At 43.8% G+C, this 16,908-nt stretch overlaps 1 protein-coding gene across 2 annotated transcripts in view; it reads left to right on the forward strand.

Moving 5' to 3' along the window:
• The window catches only part of sec22a (SEC22 homolog A, vesicle trafficking protein), a 140,368-nt gene that overhangs the window by 65,498 nt on the left and 57,962 nt on the right, over positions 1-16,908 (forward strand). For both annotated transcript variants that reach the window (XM_072260945.1, XM_072260946.1), the window contains exon 4: positions 1,617-1,796. In XM_072260945.1, the coding sequence (XP_072117046.1) occupies positions 1,617-1,796 (180 nt within the window). The remainder of the gene's footprint in view (positions 1-1,616; positions 1,797-16,908) is intronic.

Consider the following 16,908-nt stretch of genomic DNA (forward strand, 5'->3'; position numbering starts at 1 on the left):
CATGGTTTTCCCTGGGTGCTCCAGTTTCCTCCCACAGTCCAAAGATGTACTGGGTAGGTTATTGGTCATTGTAAAATTGTCCCATGAGTAGGTTAAGGTTAAAGCAGAGGTCGCTGGGGCAGCATTGCTCAAAAGGCTGGAAAGGCCTACTTTATGCTGAATTGCTAAAATAATGGATGGATAAATAAACAAATAAATAACCAAGGAATTATCCTCCTTAATCCATGCTTCACCTGTCTGAGGAGCTGCTTCTTGAATTCCTTTATAGATTCCGGCCATTTCAGGTATAATGAATGTGATTTTCATGCACAACAACTGCAAACATCAACAACCATAGATACCCTTTCTTGTCCTTGCAAAATCCTTTGACTCCCATCAGTCAAGAGGGATTGTGCAGAATCCTTTACACATTAGGCTGCCTTCAGAAATTTATTTCCATTCCATGTGTGCTATGTGCTAGATGATGCTTTAATGCCTCATCCTCACCAGGCTCCAGCTCATTCAGCTGGCATCTCTGCCACTTGTGTTATTCAGTCTCTGAGGTCTCCACTCTTTTCACAGACCTTTAGTTTACTTTTTCCCTGTCCTCTTTCTCTAACTTAAAACTTGCTGAATTTTTAACTTTTCAAAATTTCATCCACTTGAAATGTTAACTTACACTCAGTCATCATTTTATTAGATATGGGAGGTACCCAACAGAGTGGCCACTGAGTGTATGCTGCTGCTGTAGCCCATCCGCTTCAAGGTTTGACATGTTGTGCATTCAGAGATGCTCTTCTCATTCAGGGATTCCACTGAAGTTGGGTGGGAATACAACTAGAGGTCATGGGTTAAGGGTGAAAAGTTTAAGAGGATGATGAGGGAAAACGTCTTCACTTAGAGGGTCATGAGAATGTGGAATAAACTGCCACCGCATGTGGTGCATGCGAGCTTGATTTCAACGTTTAAGAAAAGTTTGGGTAGGTATATAGATGGGAGGGGTATGAAGGGCTGTGGTCCTGGTGCAGATCAATGGGAGTAGGCAGTTTAAATGGTTTAGCATGCAATAGATGAACCAAAGGGCCTGTTTCTGTTTTGTACTTTTCTACAACTTTTATTCACACCGCTGTTGTAACGTGGGGTTATTTGAGTTACTGTCACCTTTCTGTCTGCTTGAACCAGACTGGTCATTCTCCTTTGACCTCTCTCCTTATCAAGGCCTTTTTGTCTATAGAACTGCTGACCATTGAATTTTTTTTCACATTATTTTTTGTAAACTCTAGAGATTGTTATGCTTGAAAATCCCAGGAGATCATTCCACAGTCAAAGTCACTTAGATCACATTTCTTCCCCATTCTGCTGCTTGGTATGAACAACTGAACCTCTTGACCATGTCTGCATGCTTTTATGCATTGAGTTACTATAACATAATTGGCTGATCAGATATTTGCATTAACGAACAGGTGTACGCGTGTACCTAATGAAGTGGCCACTGACTGTAGTTTTTCTCTCTCTATGGTGTTGTCAGATGTGCTGAGTGTTTCTGATAGTTTCTGTTTTTATTTAAGCATATCAGGATCTGCAGTATTTTGCTTTTGATCTCTATTTGTTAAACTGTGTTTTCTTTAAATCTCTAGATAATTTTATCCAGAAAACCAAGCAGAGGTTTAACAACCCCCGGTCTTTGTCTACGAAGATAAACCTTGCTGACATGCAGACTGAGATCAAATTGAGGCCAGCCCATCAGCTTACAGTACATGATCTTGGAGCAGCAAATGGAAGCTTACAACCACGTTCTTCCCCCCACAAGGGAATAGGTGAGACTCTTTTACTTCTAGCAAACTTAATAAAAACATATCAAAAAGCCATTCACTGCTCCAACTTGACCCAGCAACTTCACTTTCTCTGCTAAGATTTATCACCTTTTGAAGAAACATCAGTTCATCTCAAACACAAAATACTCTGCAGATGCGTGTTGTGAGTATCAGTTCATCTCAGATAGGCATGTTATATCCTTCCATTACATCCTTCTGGTCTCCACAGTGAGATAAGCAATTTAAATTTTTGATTTGGATATTCCTATTTCAAAAGTTAAAAATAAATTTATTTTCAAAGTATGTATATGTAACCATACACTACCCTGAGATTCATTTTCTTGAAGTTATTTACAGTAGATCAAAGAAATACAACAGAATCAATGATACAGTAAATAATACCAAGAACATGAGTTGTAGTCCTTGAAAGTGAGTCCACAAAGTGTGAGATCATTTCAGAGTTGTGGTGAGTTAAGTTATCCATGCTGGTTCAGGAACCTGATGGTTGAAGGTTAATAATTGGTCCTGAACCTGGTGGTGCGGGACCTAAGGCTCCTGTGCCTCCTTCCCAATGGCAGCAGCAAGAAGAGAACATGGACTGAATAATGGGGGGCCTTTGATGATGTATGCTGCTTTCTTGTGGCAGCACTCCACCAGTTCCATATTTTATTCATGATTGCTATTTTTGCCTTGATCACCATTCTTACTGTTTAATCTCACTTTCCCTTCCACTTTTCTTGTATTTCTTCTTCTCTGCATATTAAGACATGCTTATGATGTTAATCCAATTCTAGCCCCGTTAAAGGGTCATCAACAGAAATGTTACCATGTTTTGTGACCTGAATGGTTTTGACCCATCTTACCTTCCATTCCTTGTCTATGTCTTAGTAGCAACAGCTTGCATTTGATTAGTGGCTTTACTGGAAAAAAACTGTAATAATTGACATTGACCATATTCTTCAGGCCTACCTTTTGATCATCTGTCATGATAGATCATTGTGTTCTTAAAGTCAAGTCATGGCTTGGTATGTTTTATTGCATTAAGGACATTATTCATATGATGTTTTTGAGTTGCAAGAAAAAGTTTGTGAACCCTTTGCATTTACCTGGTTTTCTGCGTTAATTAAGTGTGGTCTGATCTTCATCTTAGCCACAATAATAGACCGACACAATCTACCTAAACTAATAACACACAAGCATTGTACTTTTCATGTCATTATTGAACACATTTTTAATCATTCACAGTTCAGGCTGGGAAAAGCATGTGTATTTAATATCTGGTAGAACCTCCTTTAACAGTAGTAACCTCAACCAAATGTTTCCAGTAGCTGCTGACCAGACAGGCACAATGGTGAGGAGGAATTTTTAGACCATTCCTCCAGACAAAATTTTCAGTTTACCCACATTTCTGGGATACCTTACATGAACGTCCCTCTTCAGGTCATGCCACAGCATCTCAGTTGAGTTAATTTTCTTCTTTTCAAATCATTATGTTGTTGATTTACTCTTGTGTTTCAGATCATTGTCTTGTTGCATTATCCAACTTCTATTAAGCTTCAGGTGATGGACCACTATCCTGACAATCTCCTGTAAAATGTCTTGATACAATTTTGAATTTATTGTTCCCTCAATGATTGCAAGCTGTCCAGGCCCTGAGGCAGCAAAGTAGCCCCAAACCATGATGCTCCTTCCACCATGCTTCACAGTTGGGATGAGGTTTTGGGGTTGGTGTGCAGTCACCTTTTCCTCTAAACACAGGAGAGTGCATTTCTGCCAAGAACTTGACTCATCTGTCCACAGGACATTGTCCTAGAAGTGTTATGGAACATCCAGCTGGTCTTTTACAGACTTGAGACATGAGGCAATTTTTTGGAGAACAGTGGTTTCCTCTGTGGTGTCCTTCCATGAACACCACTTTTGTTCAGTGTCTTCTTATAGTGGACACATGAACAGAGACTTTAGCAAGTTCTAGAGAGTTCTGTAGGTCTTTTGCCCTTACCTTTGGCTCTTTTTCAGCTCCTTCAGTATTGTGCATTCTGATCTTTACAAGAAGCCCACTTCTAGGGAAAGAAGCAACAGTACTGAGTTTCCTCCAGTTGTAGACAGTTTCTGTTACTGTGGACTGATGGACACTTGCATCTTAAAAATTGTTTCTGCAGCATTTTCCAGCTTCATGCATTCATCTCCTAAGGGCCTCAAAGTTGTTTTGATCAAGGCATGGTGCGCATGAACAGATTCTTCTTGAGAAGAGCAAAGCTCTCTCAGTAACCTGACTTTGTGTGTCTTTTTTATAGGGCAGGACACCTCTACAGCCCACACCTTCCATCTCATCTCATTGATTGGAACAGCTGACTCCAAATAGCTTTTGTAGATGCATGACCCCAGAGGTTTGCATATGTTTTTTGAACCTAGATGCTGTTTAAATGGTGTACTCAGTATTGACGAGAAGTACAATTGTTTGTGTGTTATTAGTTTAGGCAGATTGTGTTTGTCTAATATTGTGACTTGGATGAAGATGAGACCACATTTTATGAGTAATTAATGCAGAAAAACTGGTAATTGCAAAGGGATCAAACTTTTTCTTGCAACTGTATATAGTGTACAAGTTAATAAAATGCATAGATAAAGTGGACAGTGGAGACATTTTCCCAGTGTGGTAATAGTGAATTCAAAGGAACTTTAAGATGTTTGGAGGAAAGTATAGTAGGATGTCAGAGGATGATTTTTTACACAGAGAATGGTAGGTATGTGGAATGCGCTACTTGGGGTGGTGGGTGGTTGAGGATATTACAATTGGGACATTTAAGGGACCCTTAGATAGACATACAGAGGGTTATGTGGGAGGGAAGGGTTAGATTGTTCTTAAATAAGTTATAAGGTTGGCCCAACATTGTGGCCTGTCCTGTGCTGTAGTGTTCTATGTTCTATATTTTATCTTACCTTTACAAGCAGCTGGCAATCTCATCTAACTTTAAAAGGCCTTGTTTCAACTCTCCTTGTACTTCCAGCTGTGAGTTTAGTTTTTGAAACCTCCTTCTCAATCTTTTTAATATTTGACTGGAACTTGACTCTCCCATTGCATTTTGTCCTTTATTGAGGCCTTTTTTACTGTCATATCCAGAGAATATTCATACCATCAGTGATTTTTCCCCCAAAATCACCAAGATCATCTGTTGCTTCTCTATATATTATCCCTTCATGCATTGAAGTGCATGCAAACAGAAATAGGACATTAATGGTTCCATTTTAGGAAGGAATCAATCACTATAGGCCCCTAAATAGCCCTCGGGACACCGAGGAGCAGATAAGCAGGCAGATTTTAGAACGGTGCAGGAAATACATGGTTGTAGTTATGGGTGATTTCAACTTCCCTCATATTGACTGGCACCTCCTGACTGCAAGGGGGATAGATGGGGCTGAATTTGTCAGGTGTGTTCAAGAAGGATTCCTGACACAGTATGTGGACTGGCCAATGAGAGGAGAGGCCATACTGGATCTAGTTCTGGGTAATGAACCTGGTCAGGTGGCAGACTTCTTGGTGGGGGAGCATTTTGGTGAGAGTGACCACAACTCCCTTAGCTTCAGCATAGCTATGGAAAAGGATAAAAACAGACAAAATGGGAAAGTGCTTAACTGGGGAAGGGCTAACTATGAAGGGATGAGGCAGGAATTAGCGAGAATAAATTGGAAACAGATGTTCAAGGGTAAAAGCACAGAAGTAATGTGGAGGAAGTTTAGGGACCACGTGCTGGGTTCAGGATAGGTTTGTCCCACTGAGACAAGGAAAAGATGGTAGGAAAAGGGAACCGTGGCTGACGAAACACGTGAGGTAACTCGTCAAGAGGAAGAAGGAAGCATATGTTAGATATAAGAAGCAGGAAGGGCTCATGAGAAATATAGGGTAGCCAGGAAGGAGCTTAAGAAAGGATTTAGGAGAGCTCAAAGGGGTCATGAGAAGGCCTTGGCATGTAGGATTAAGGAGAACGCCAAGGCGTTCTATGCGTATGTGAAAAACAGAAGGATGACAAGAATGAAGGTGGGTCCGCTAAAGGGTAAAGAAAGCAACATATGCCCGGAGGCGGAGGAGGTTGGGGACGTCCTAAATAAATACCTTGCTTCGGTATTCACAAGTGAAAAGGACCTTGATCAGGGTGGTGTTGAAATAGAACAGGCCTGTGTGCTGGACAATGTGGAGATTAAGGAAGAAGAAGTGTTGGATCTTCTTAAAAACATCAAGATTGATAAGTCCCCAGGGCTGGACGAGATATACCTCAGGTTGCTGTGGGAAGTGAAAGAAGAGATCGCTGGAGCAGTAGCTATGATCTTTGAATCCCGTTTGGCTGCAGGGGGGTTGCTGGAGGATTGGAGAATGGCAAATGTAGTTCCCTTGTTTAAAAAAGGTAATAGGGAGAATCCTGGGAACTATAGACCAGTGAGTCTTAGGTCAGTGGTCTGCAAACTATTGGAAAGGATCCTTAAGGATAGGATCTACGAGCATTTGGAGAAGTACGGTCCACTCAAGGATAGTCAACATGGCTTGGTGAAGGGAAGGTCATGCCTCACGAGCCTAATTGAGTTTTTTGAAGAGGTAACAAAGGAAATTGATGAGGGTAGAGCAGTAGATGTGGTTTACATGGATTTTAGCAAGGCATTTGACAGGGACCCCCATGAGAGAGACACCCTGAAAGTCATGAGGCATGGGATCAGTGGAACCTTGGCTGTTTGGATAAAAAAATGGCTTACAGGAAGAAAGCAGAGGGTAGTAGTGGAAGGAAAGTATTCTGCCTGGAGGTTGGTGACTAGTGGAGTGCTGCAAGGATCTGTCCTGGGACCCCTGCTCTTTGTGATTTTTATAAATGATCTGGATGAAGAGGTGGAAGGATGGGTGAGTAAGTTTGCGGATGACACGAAGATTGGAGGAGTTATGGATGGAGCTGTAGGTTCTCAAAGGTTACAAGAGGATATAGACAGGATGCAGAGTTGGGCAGAAAAGTGGCAGATGGAGTCCAATCCGGATAAGTGTGAGGTGATGCATTTTGGATGGACAAACCAGAAGGCTGAGTTCAGGGTTGATGGTCGGTTACTTAAGAGTGTAGATGAACAGAGGGACCTTGGGGTTCAAATCCATACATCCCTCAAGGTTGCTACACAGGTTGATAGGATAGTTAGGGATGCTAGGCTTCATTAATAGGGGGATTGAGTTCAAGAGTAGAGAGGTCATGTTGCAACTCTACAAATCTCTGGTGAGACCACACTTAAAGAGTATTATTTGATCCTCTCGTATCCCCTTTTGCCAATCACCTGTCCAGCTCTTGGCTCCATCCCTCCTCCTCCTGTCTTCTCCTATCATTTTGGATCTCCCCCTCCCCCTCCTCCTCCAACTTTCAAATCCCTTACTCACTCTTCCTTCAGTTAGTCCTGATGAAGGGTCTCGGCCTGAAACGTCGACTGCACCTCTTCCTACAGATGCTGCCTGGCCTGCTGCGTTCACCAGCAACTTTGATGTGTGTTGCTTAAAGAGTATTATGTTCATTTCTGGTCTCCTCATTATAGGAAGCTATGGAGAGGGTGCAGAGGAGATTTACCAGGATGTTGCCTGGATTTGAAAACAGGTCTTATACTGCAAACCTAATGCTGGGACTTTTCTCTTTGGAGCGTAGAAGGATGAGAAGGGACTTGATAGAGGTCTACAAGATTATGAGAGGCATAGATAGGGTGGATAGCCAGTACCTGTTTCCCAGGCACGAATAGCAAACACCAGAGGGCATATGTACAAAGTTAAGGGATGGAAGTTTAGGGGAGACATCAGGGATAAGTCTTTTACATAGAGGGTTATGGGTGTCTGGAATGACTTGCCAGGGATGGTGGTGGAGGCTAAAACATTAGGGGTATTTAAGAGCCTCTTGGATAGGCACATGGATGAAAGAAAAATAGAGGGTTACAGGGTAGTGTGGGTTTAGTACTTTCTTTTTAGGAATACATGGGTCGGCACAACATCGAGGGCCGAAGGGCCTGCACTGTGCTGTAGTATTCTAGTGTCTAGTGTCTAATTTTGCTCTACCCTGTTTGTATTGTAATTCACATTGTTCAGTTTATTACCCTCAGGAAGAATTATATAGAGGAACTACCCTGGATAAGAATGTTCACTTGACTGCAATTAGCTACAAATTATCAGAGTTTCAACTAACAATTCCTCAATTTTAATTGGAAATATTCCTTTTGTTCACCAACTTCAGAAGTTCTCCTTTAAACAATTATCAAAATGGTACTCACTATATCTTATAAAATTTGCTGGTGAAGGCAGCAGGCCAGGCAGCATCTCTAGGAAGAGGTACAGTCGACGTTTCGGGCCGAGACCCTTCGTCAAGACTAACTGAAAGAAGAGCTGGTAAGAGATTTGAAAGTGGGAGGGGGAGGGAGAGATCCGAAATGATAGGAGAACACAGGAGGGGGAGGGATGGAGCCAAGAGCTGGACAGGTGATTGGCAAAAGGGATATAAGAGGATCATGGGACGGGAGGCCTAGGGAAAAAGAAAGGGGGAAGGGGGAAACCCAGAGGATGGGCAAGGGGTATAGTGAGAGGGACAGAGAAAAAGGAGAGAGAGAGAAAGAGAAAGAATATAAAAAAAAATAAATAGATAGATAGATAAATAATTGATGGGGTACGAGGGGGAGGTGGGCCATTAACGGAAGTTAGAGGAGTCAGTGTTCATGCCATCAGATTGGAGGCTACCCAGACAGAATATAAGGTGTTGTTCCCCCAACCTGAGTGTGGCTTCATCTTGACAGTAGAGAAGGCCATGGATAGACAGATTAGAATGGGAATGGGACGTGGAATTAAAATGCGTGGCCACTGGGAGATCCTGTTTTCTCTGGCAGACAGAGCGTAAGTGTTCAGCGAAACGAACTTCCAGTCTGCGTCGGGTCTCGCCAATATATAGAAGGCCGCATCGGGAGCACCGGACGCAGTATATCACCCCAGCCGACTCACAGGTTAAGTGTCGCCTCACCTGGAAGGACTGTCTGGGGCCCTGAATGGTAGTGAAGGAGGAAGTGTAAGGGCATGTGTAGCACTTGTTCCGCTTACAAGGATAAGTGCCGGGAGGGAGATCGGTGGGGAGGGATGGGGGGGACGAATGGACAAGGGAGTCGCGTAGGGAGCGATTCCTGCGGAAAGCCGGTGCGGGGGGGAAGGTGTCCTTGTTGGTGGGATCCCGTTGGAGGTGGCGGAAGTTATGGAGAATTATATGTTGGACCCGGAGGCTGGTGGGGTGGTAGGTGAGGACCAGGGGAACCCGATTCCTAGTGGGGTGGCGGGAGGATGGAGTGAGAGCAGATGTGCGTGAACCAACCTGATGACATGAACATTGACTTCTCTAACTTCCGTTAATGCCCCACCTCGCCCTCGTACCCCATCCGTTATTTATTTATTTATTATATATATACTTTCTCTCTCTGTCCTTTCTCCCTCTGTCCCTCTCACTATACTCCTTGCCCATCCTCTGGGCTTCCCCCTCCCCCTTTCCTTCTCCCTAGGCCTCCCGTCCCATGATCCTCTCATATCCCTTTTGCCAATCAACTGTCCAGCTCTTAGCTCCATCCCTCCCCCTCCTGTCTTCACCTATCATTTTGGATCTCCCCCTCCCACTTTCAAATCTCTTACTAGCTCTTCTTTCAGTTAGTCCTAATGCAGACTGTACCTGTTGCATTCACCAGCAACTTTTATGTGTGTTGCTTGAAATTCCAGCATCTGCAGATTTCCTCGTGCTCACTATGTGTTGGTAGTTTGTTCCAGAGTACATTGACAGTGTGAAGTGTTTTTTTTTCTTAATATAAGCAAACACCTTGTCAGTGGATTTAATGGGCATGACATTCTGAACTGCTGTTCCATCTTTTTAAATTGGATTTGATAAACTTTAATCAGAATCTATTGAAAAAGATATTATGCAGAATGAAACTAGTTCTTGTAGATGACAGCATGGGCTCTTAAGCTTTAGCGTAAGCTGTAGGGCTTAAGGGTCAGTAATTTTAAATTCCTTGGTATTGCAATATCAGAGCATCTGTCCTGGGTCTACCACAAAGAAGCCGCAACAACACTTCTGTTTCATTAAAAGTGTGCACCGATTCATAATGTCATCTAAAACTCTGACAGACTTCTATAGATACACAGTGGAGAGTACCCTGACTGGTTGCATCACAGCCTGGTGTGAAATCACCATTGCTCAGGAATGGAAAAGTTTACAGATAATGATCTATATAGCTTCGTCCATTACAGGCAAAGACTACCCCACCATTCAGTACATTTACAAGGAGCGCTGCCACAAGAAAGCAGCATCCTTTATCATAAACACAAAATACTCTGCAGATGCTGGGGTCAAAGCAACACTCACAACATGCTCGAGGAACTCAGCAGGTCAGGGCAACATCCATGGAAACGATCAGTCAACATTTCGGGCCAGAACTCTTCGTCAGGACTGAAGAGGGAAGGGGCAGAGATCCTATAAAGAAGGTGGGGGGAGGGTGGGAAGGAGAAGACTGGTAGGTTCCAGGTGAAAAACCAGTAAGGGGAAAGATAAAGGAGTGGGGGAGGAGAAGCAGGGAGGTGATATGCAGGAATGGTGAAGAAGGAATTGGGGAAAGCACAATGGGTAGTAGAAGGAGGAGGAACCATGAGGGAGGTGATAGGCAGCTGGGGGAGGGGGCAGAATGAAATAGGGGTAGGGGAAGGGAGGGGGATGGAATTACCGGAAGTTGGAGAATTCTGTGTTCATTCCAAGGGGCTGGAGACTACCCAGACGGTATATGAGGTGTTGGCCCCTATCCTCTATCCCTGTTTCACTCTGCCCCCTCCCCCAGCTGCCTATCACCTCGTTCATGTTTCTGCCTCCTTCTACTACCCATCGTGTTTTCCCCTATTCCTTCTTCACCTTTCCTGCATATCCCCGACTAATTAAGAACTAATCTGTGCCCTGTGTTCCTAGACTTTCCCCCCATGAAAGGAAATATCTTTTCCACATCCACTCCATCCTAGGCCTTTCAATATTCACTAGGATTCAATGAAATCCCTCCCCACCCAACATTGTCAACACATCTAACAAGAACATAGCCATTATGTAGCTGCACCCTATGCATCTCAGACAACTAGTTTTATTTTATTTACAAGTGCAATACTATTAAAAATAATAAACCTAGAAAATATTTGAAGTCGTATTTTGCTAAAGTGTTGTGACAGACTGTCTTTTTAGCTTCTTTAATTATCTTAAATCAGTGTCTAGTTACTGACCCTCTTTCCAGTAGAAAGTTTCTCCTTGTCACTGTACCAGACAACATTGTTTCTTTACTCAACCATTACTCAAAAACGTACATCATGTGCAACCATAATAAATCAATTTTCTACTTTTATGCTTTGAAGGCATAGCCACTTGCTGAATTATAACGCTCTAGCTCTCTGTTCAATGAAATGTTCTTCATGGGTGGGAAACTTGGGCCACTCTTAAAGAGCAAAAACTATTCGAGAAAATAGCTGGGATTCCCTTCGTTTATTTGGGACACTATGCCACAATTGGGGCAGGAGACTATTGCTAAACAGTTTGCACTTGTGTGGCTGTTAGGTACTATACTGTGTTTAGAGCAAACAGTCCTTAAATAGTATGTGTTTTTGTTCAAAAAGCAGTGATTTTTGTCACTATTAGTTGGTGAGAAATAAGCAGTAAGACAACTCAGAACTGTTTTCTCACTGTCTTTTCAAGCATTCAGGCTTGGAAATGCAAGAAATGACCTAGAGTGAAATGACACAATTTCATCTCCTTAGCAAGTTAGGAACTATGCAGAATTTGAAGGTAGCAACAATCATTTTGTTTTGAAGAATACATCTCACAATGCAATGAACACATCATCAGTGATGTAACTTGCAGTCATTGGGTGTTTTGGGTCTTTCAACATCATAAGACCATAAGCCATAGGAACAGAATTAAGCCATTTGGCCTATTGAGTCTGCTCTGCCATTCAATTATGGCTGATCCTTTTTTTTTTCTCCTCCTCTACCCCAGTTCCCAGCTCCCTGTAACATTTGATGCCAGTTTCCAATCAAAACCTATCAATCTCTACCCTAAACACACCCAATTTCCTGGCCTCCACAGCAGCATGTGGCAACAAATTCCACAAATTCACCACCCCCTGGCTAAAGGAATTTCTCCGCATCTCTGTTTTAAATGGACGCCCCTCTATCCTGAGGCTGTGCCTTTTTGTCCTGGACTCTCCCACCATGGGAAACATCCTTTCCACATTGACTCTGTCTAGGCTTTTCAACATTTGAAAGGTTTCATTGAGGTCCCTCCTCATCCTTCTATATTCCAGTAAGTAAAAACGCAGAGCCATCAAATGTTCCTCGTATGATAACCCTTTCATTCCTGGAATCAACTTTGTGAACCTTCGAAGAAGGAAGTCTGAGAATCGGAGCGGGAGTGCGGAGGAAGCCATTTTTGAATTTTGAATTTTTCATTTTTTTTTCCATGGGTGTTCAGAGAGACGGGACTGCGCAGGCGTGTGACGTTGGGCAGTGAAGCAGGGAAGATTTAAAAGGAACAGAGCCTTATACAGCGGGCAGCGGAGTTTGCGGGCTGCGGAGTGACCCGGGAACAGAGTGAAGACTAAAGAGCTTTGGCTCACCGGGCTTAGGCGGAAACGGGCGAGGCGAGGAAGGTTTGGTATTCATTTTTTGTTGTTATTTGAGGAGAGGGGAAGGATGAGTGTGAGGGCAGTTTGTTGTTCTCAGTGCCGGATGTGGGAGGCCCTGGAGTCTCCAAGCCTCCCGGACGTCCACATCTGCGCCAGGTGCGCCGAGATGCAGCTCCTAAGGGACCGCGTTAGGGAACTGGAGCTGCAGCTCGATGACCTTCGTCTGGTCAGGGAGAGTGAGGAGTTGATAGAGAGGAGTTACAGGCAGGTGGTCACACCGGGGCCACAGGAGGCAGACAAGTGGGTCACGGTTAGGAGGGGGAAGGGGAGGAGTCAGGTAATCGAGAGTACCCCGGTGGCTCTGCCCCTTGACAATAGGTACTCCTGTTTGAGTACTGTTGGGGGGGACAGCTTACCCGGGGGAAGCGACGGTGGCCGTGCCTCCGGCACAGAGTCCGGCCCTGTAGCTCAGAAGGGTAGAGAAAGGAAGAGGAGGGCAGTTGTGATAGGGGACTCAATAGTAAGGGGGTCAGATAAGCGATTCTGTGGACGCAGTCCAGAGACCCGGATGGTAGTTTGCCTCCCTGGTGCCAGGGTCCGGGATATTTCTGATCGTGTTCAAGATATTCTGAAGTGGGAGGGTGAGGAGCCAGAAGTCGTGGTACATATAGGTACCAATGACATAGGTAGGAAAAGGGGAGAGGTCCTGAAAGGAGAGTGTAGGGAGCTAGGAAGGGAGTTGAGAAAAAGGACTGCAAAGGTAGTAATCTCGGGATTACTGCCTGTGCCACGCGACAGTGAGAGTAGGAATGCAGTGAGGTGGAGGATAAATGCGTGGCTGAGGGATTGGAGCAGGGGGCAGGGATTCAAGTTTTTGGATCATTGGGACCTCTTTTGGCGCAGGTGTGACCTGTACAAAAAGGACAGGTTACACTTGAATCCTAGGGGGACCAATATCCTGGCGGGGAGATTAGCGAGGGCTACAGAGGTGACTTTAAACTAGAATGGTTGTGGGGTGGGAATCATATTAAAGAGACTAGGAGAGAGGAGGTTAGTTCACAACAGGGGGATGGGAACCAGTGCAGAGAGACTGAGGGGTGTAAAATGAGGGTAGATGCAAAAAGTAGTAAGGTGAAGAGTAAAAGTGGCAGGCCGGCAAATCCAGGGCAAAAATCAAAAAGGGCCACTTTTCAACATATTTGTATAAGGGCTAAGAGAGTTGTAAAAGCGAGCCTGAAGGCTTTGTGCGTCAATGCAAGGAGCATTCGTAACAAGGTGGATGAATTAAAAGTGCAGATTGTTATTATTGAATATGATATAGTTGGGATTACAGAGACATGGCTCCAGGGTGACCAAGGATGGGAGCTCAACATTCAGGGATATTCAATATTCAGGATGGATAGACATGAAAGAAAAGGAGGTGGGGTAGCATTGCTGGTTAGAGAGGAGATTAATGCAATAGAAGGGAAGGACATAAGCCGGGAGGATGTGGAATCGATATGGGTAGAGCTGCATAACACTAAGGGGCAGAAAACGCTGGTGGGAGTTGTGTACAGGCCACCTAACAGTAGTAGTGAGGTTGGGGATGGTATTAAACAGGAAATTAGAAATGTGTACAATAAAGGAACAGCAGTTATAATGGGTGACTTCAATCTACATATAGATTGGGTGAACCAAATTGGTAAGGATACTGAGGAAGAGGATTTTTTGGAATGTATGTGGGATGGTTTTTTGAACCAACATGTTGAGGAACCAACTAGAGAGCAGGCTATTCTAGACTAGGTATTGAGCAATGAGGAAGGGTTAATTAGCAATCTTGTCGTGAGAGGCCCCTTGGGTAAGAGTGAGCATAATATGGTGGAATTCTTGATTAAGATGGAGAGTGACATAGTTAATTCAGAAACAAAGGTTCTGAACTTAAAGAAGGGTAACTTTGAAGGTATGAGACATGAATTAGCTAAGATAGACTGGCAAATGGCACTTAAAGGGTTGACGGTGGATATGCAATGGCAAGCATTTAAAGATCGCATGGATGAACTACAACAATTGTTCATCCCAGTTTGGCAAAAGAATAAATCAAGGAAGGTAGTGCACCCGTGGCTGACAAGGGAAATTAGGGGTAGTATCAATTCCAAAGAAGAAGCATACAAATTAGCCAGAAAAAGTGGCTCACCTGAGGACTGGGAGAAATTCAGAGTTCAGCAGAGGAGGACAAAGGGCTTAATTAGGAAGGGGAAAAAAGATTATGAGAGAAAACTGGCAGGGAACATAAAAACTGACTGTAAAAGCTTTCATAGATATGTGAAAAGAAAAAGATTGGTTAAGACAAATGTAGGTCCCTTACAGACAGAAACAGGTGAATTGATTATGGGGAGCAAGGACATGGCAGACCAATTGAATAATTACTTTGGTTCTGTCTTCACTAAGGAGGACATAAATAATCTTCCGGAAATAGTAGGGGACAGAGGGTCCAGTGAGATGGAGGAACCGAGGGAAATACATGTTAGTAGGGAAGTGGTGTTAGGTAAATTGAAGGGATTAAAGGCAGATAAATCCCCAGGGCTAGATGGTCTGCATCCCAGAGTGTTTAAGGAAGTAGCCCAAGAAATAGTGAATGCATTAGTGATAATTTTTCAAAACTCTTTGGATTCTGGACTAGTTCCTGAGGATTGGAGGGTGGCTAATGTAACCCCACTTTTTAAAAAAGGAGGGAGAGAGAAACTGGGGAATTATAGACCGGTTAGCCTAACATCGGTGGTGGGGAAACTGCTAGAGTCAGTTATCAAAGATGTGATAACAGCACGTTTGGAAAGCGGTGAAATCATCGGACAAAGTCAGCATGGATTTGTGAAAGGAAAATCATGTCTGACGAATCTCATAGAATTTTTTGAGGATGTAACTAGTAGAGTGGATAGGGGAGAACCAGTGGATGTGGTATATTTGGATTTTCAAAAGGCTTTTGACAAGGTCCCACACAGGAGATTAGTGTGCAAACTTAAAGCACACGGTATTGGGGGTAAGGTATTGATGTGGATAGAGAATTGGTTGGCAGACAGGAAGCAAAGAGTGGGAATAAACGGGACCTTTTCAGAATGGCAGGCAGTGACTAGTGGGGTACCGCAAGGCTCAGTGCTGGGACCCCAGTTGTTTACAATATATATTAATGACTTGGATGAGGGAATTAAATGCAGCATCTCCAAGTTTGTGGATGACACGAAGCTGGGTGGCAGTGTTAGCTGTGAGGAGGATGCTAAGAGGATGCAGGGTGACTTGGATAGGTCAGGTGAGTGGGCAAATTCATGGCAGATGCAATTTAATGTGGATAAATGTGAGGTTATCCACTTTGGTGGCAAGAACAGGAAAACAGATTATTATCTGAATGGTGGCCGATTAGGAAAAGGGGAGGTGCAACGAGACCTGGGTGTCATTATACACCAGTCATTGAAAGTGGGCATGCAGGTACAGGAGGCGGTGCAAAAAGGCGAATGGTATGCTGGCATTTATAGCGAGAGGATTTGAGTACAGGAGCAGGGAGGTACTACTGCAGTTGTACAAGGCCTTGGTGAGACCACACCTGGAGTATTGTGTGCAGGTTTGTTCCCCTAATCTGAGGAAAGACATCCTTGCCATAGAGGGAGTACAAAGAAGGTTCACCAGATTGATTCCTGGGATGGCAGGACTTTCATATGATGAAAGACTGGATGAACTAGGCTTATACTCATTGGAATTTAGAAGATTGAGGGGTGGATCTTATTGAAACGTATAAAATCCTAAAGGGATTGGACAGGCTAGATGCATGAAGATTGTTCCTGATGTTGGGGAAGTCCAGAACGAGGGGTCACAGTTTGAGGATAAAGGGGAAGCCTTTTAGGACCGAGATTAGGAAAAACTTCTTCACACAGAGAGTGGTGGATCTGTGGAATTCTCTGCCACAGGAAACAGTTGAGGCCAGTTCATTGGCTATATTTAAGAGGGAGTTAGATATGGCCCTTGTGGCTAAAGGGATCAGGGGCTATGGAGGGAAGGCTGGTATAGGGTTCTGAGTTGGATGATCGGCCATGATCATACTGAATGGCAGTGCAGGCTCGAAGGGCCGAATGGCCTACTCCTGCACCTTTTTTCTATGTTTGACCTCCTTTGGACCTCCTCTTCAATGCCAGCACATCTTTTCTTAGATGAGGAGCGCAAAACTATTCACAATACTCAAGGTGAGGCCTCACCAGTGCCTTATCTTTATAATATACCTCAACATCACATCCCTGCTGTTGTATTCAAGACCTCTTGAAATAAATGCTAACATCGCATTTGCCTTTCTCACCAGTGAGTCAACCTGCAAGTTAACCCTTAGGGTCTTTTGCACAAGGACTCCCACGTCCCTTTACATTTCAGGTTTTTGGGTTTTCTCCCCGTTTAGAAAATAGTCCGCACATATATTTCT

This window comes from Mobula birostris, chromosome 6, assembly GCF_030028105.1.
Source record: "Mobula birostris isolate sMobBir1 chromosome 6, sMobBir1.hap1, whole genome shotgun sequence".
In the NCBI taxonomy this organism is placed as follows: domain Eukaryota; kingdom Metazoa; phylum Chordata; class Chondrichthyes; order Myliobatiformes; family Myliobatidae; genus Mobula; species Mobula birostris.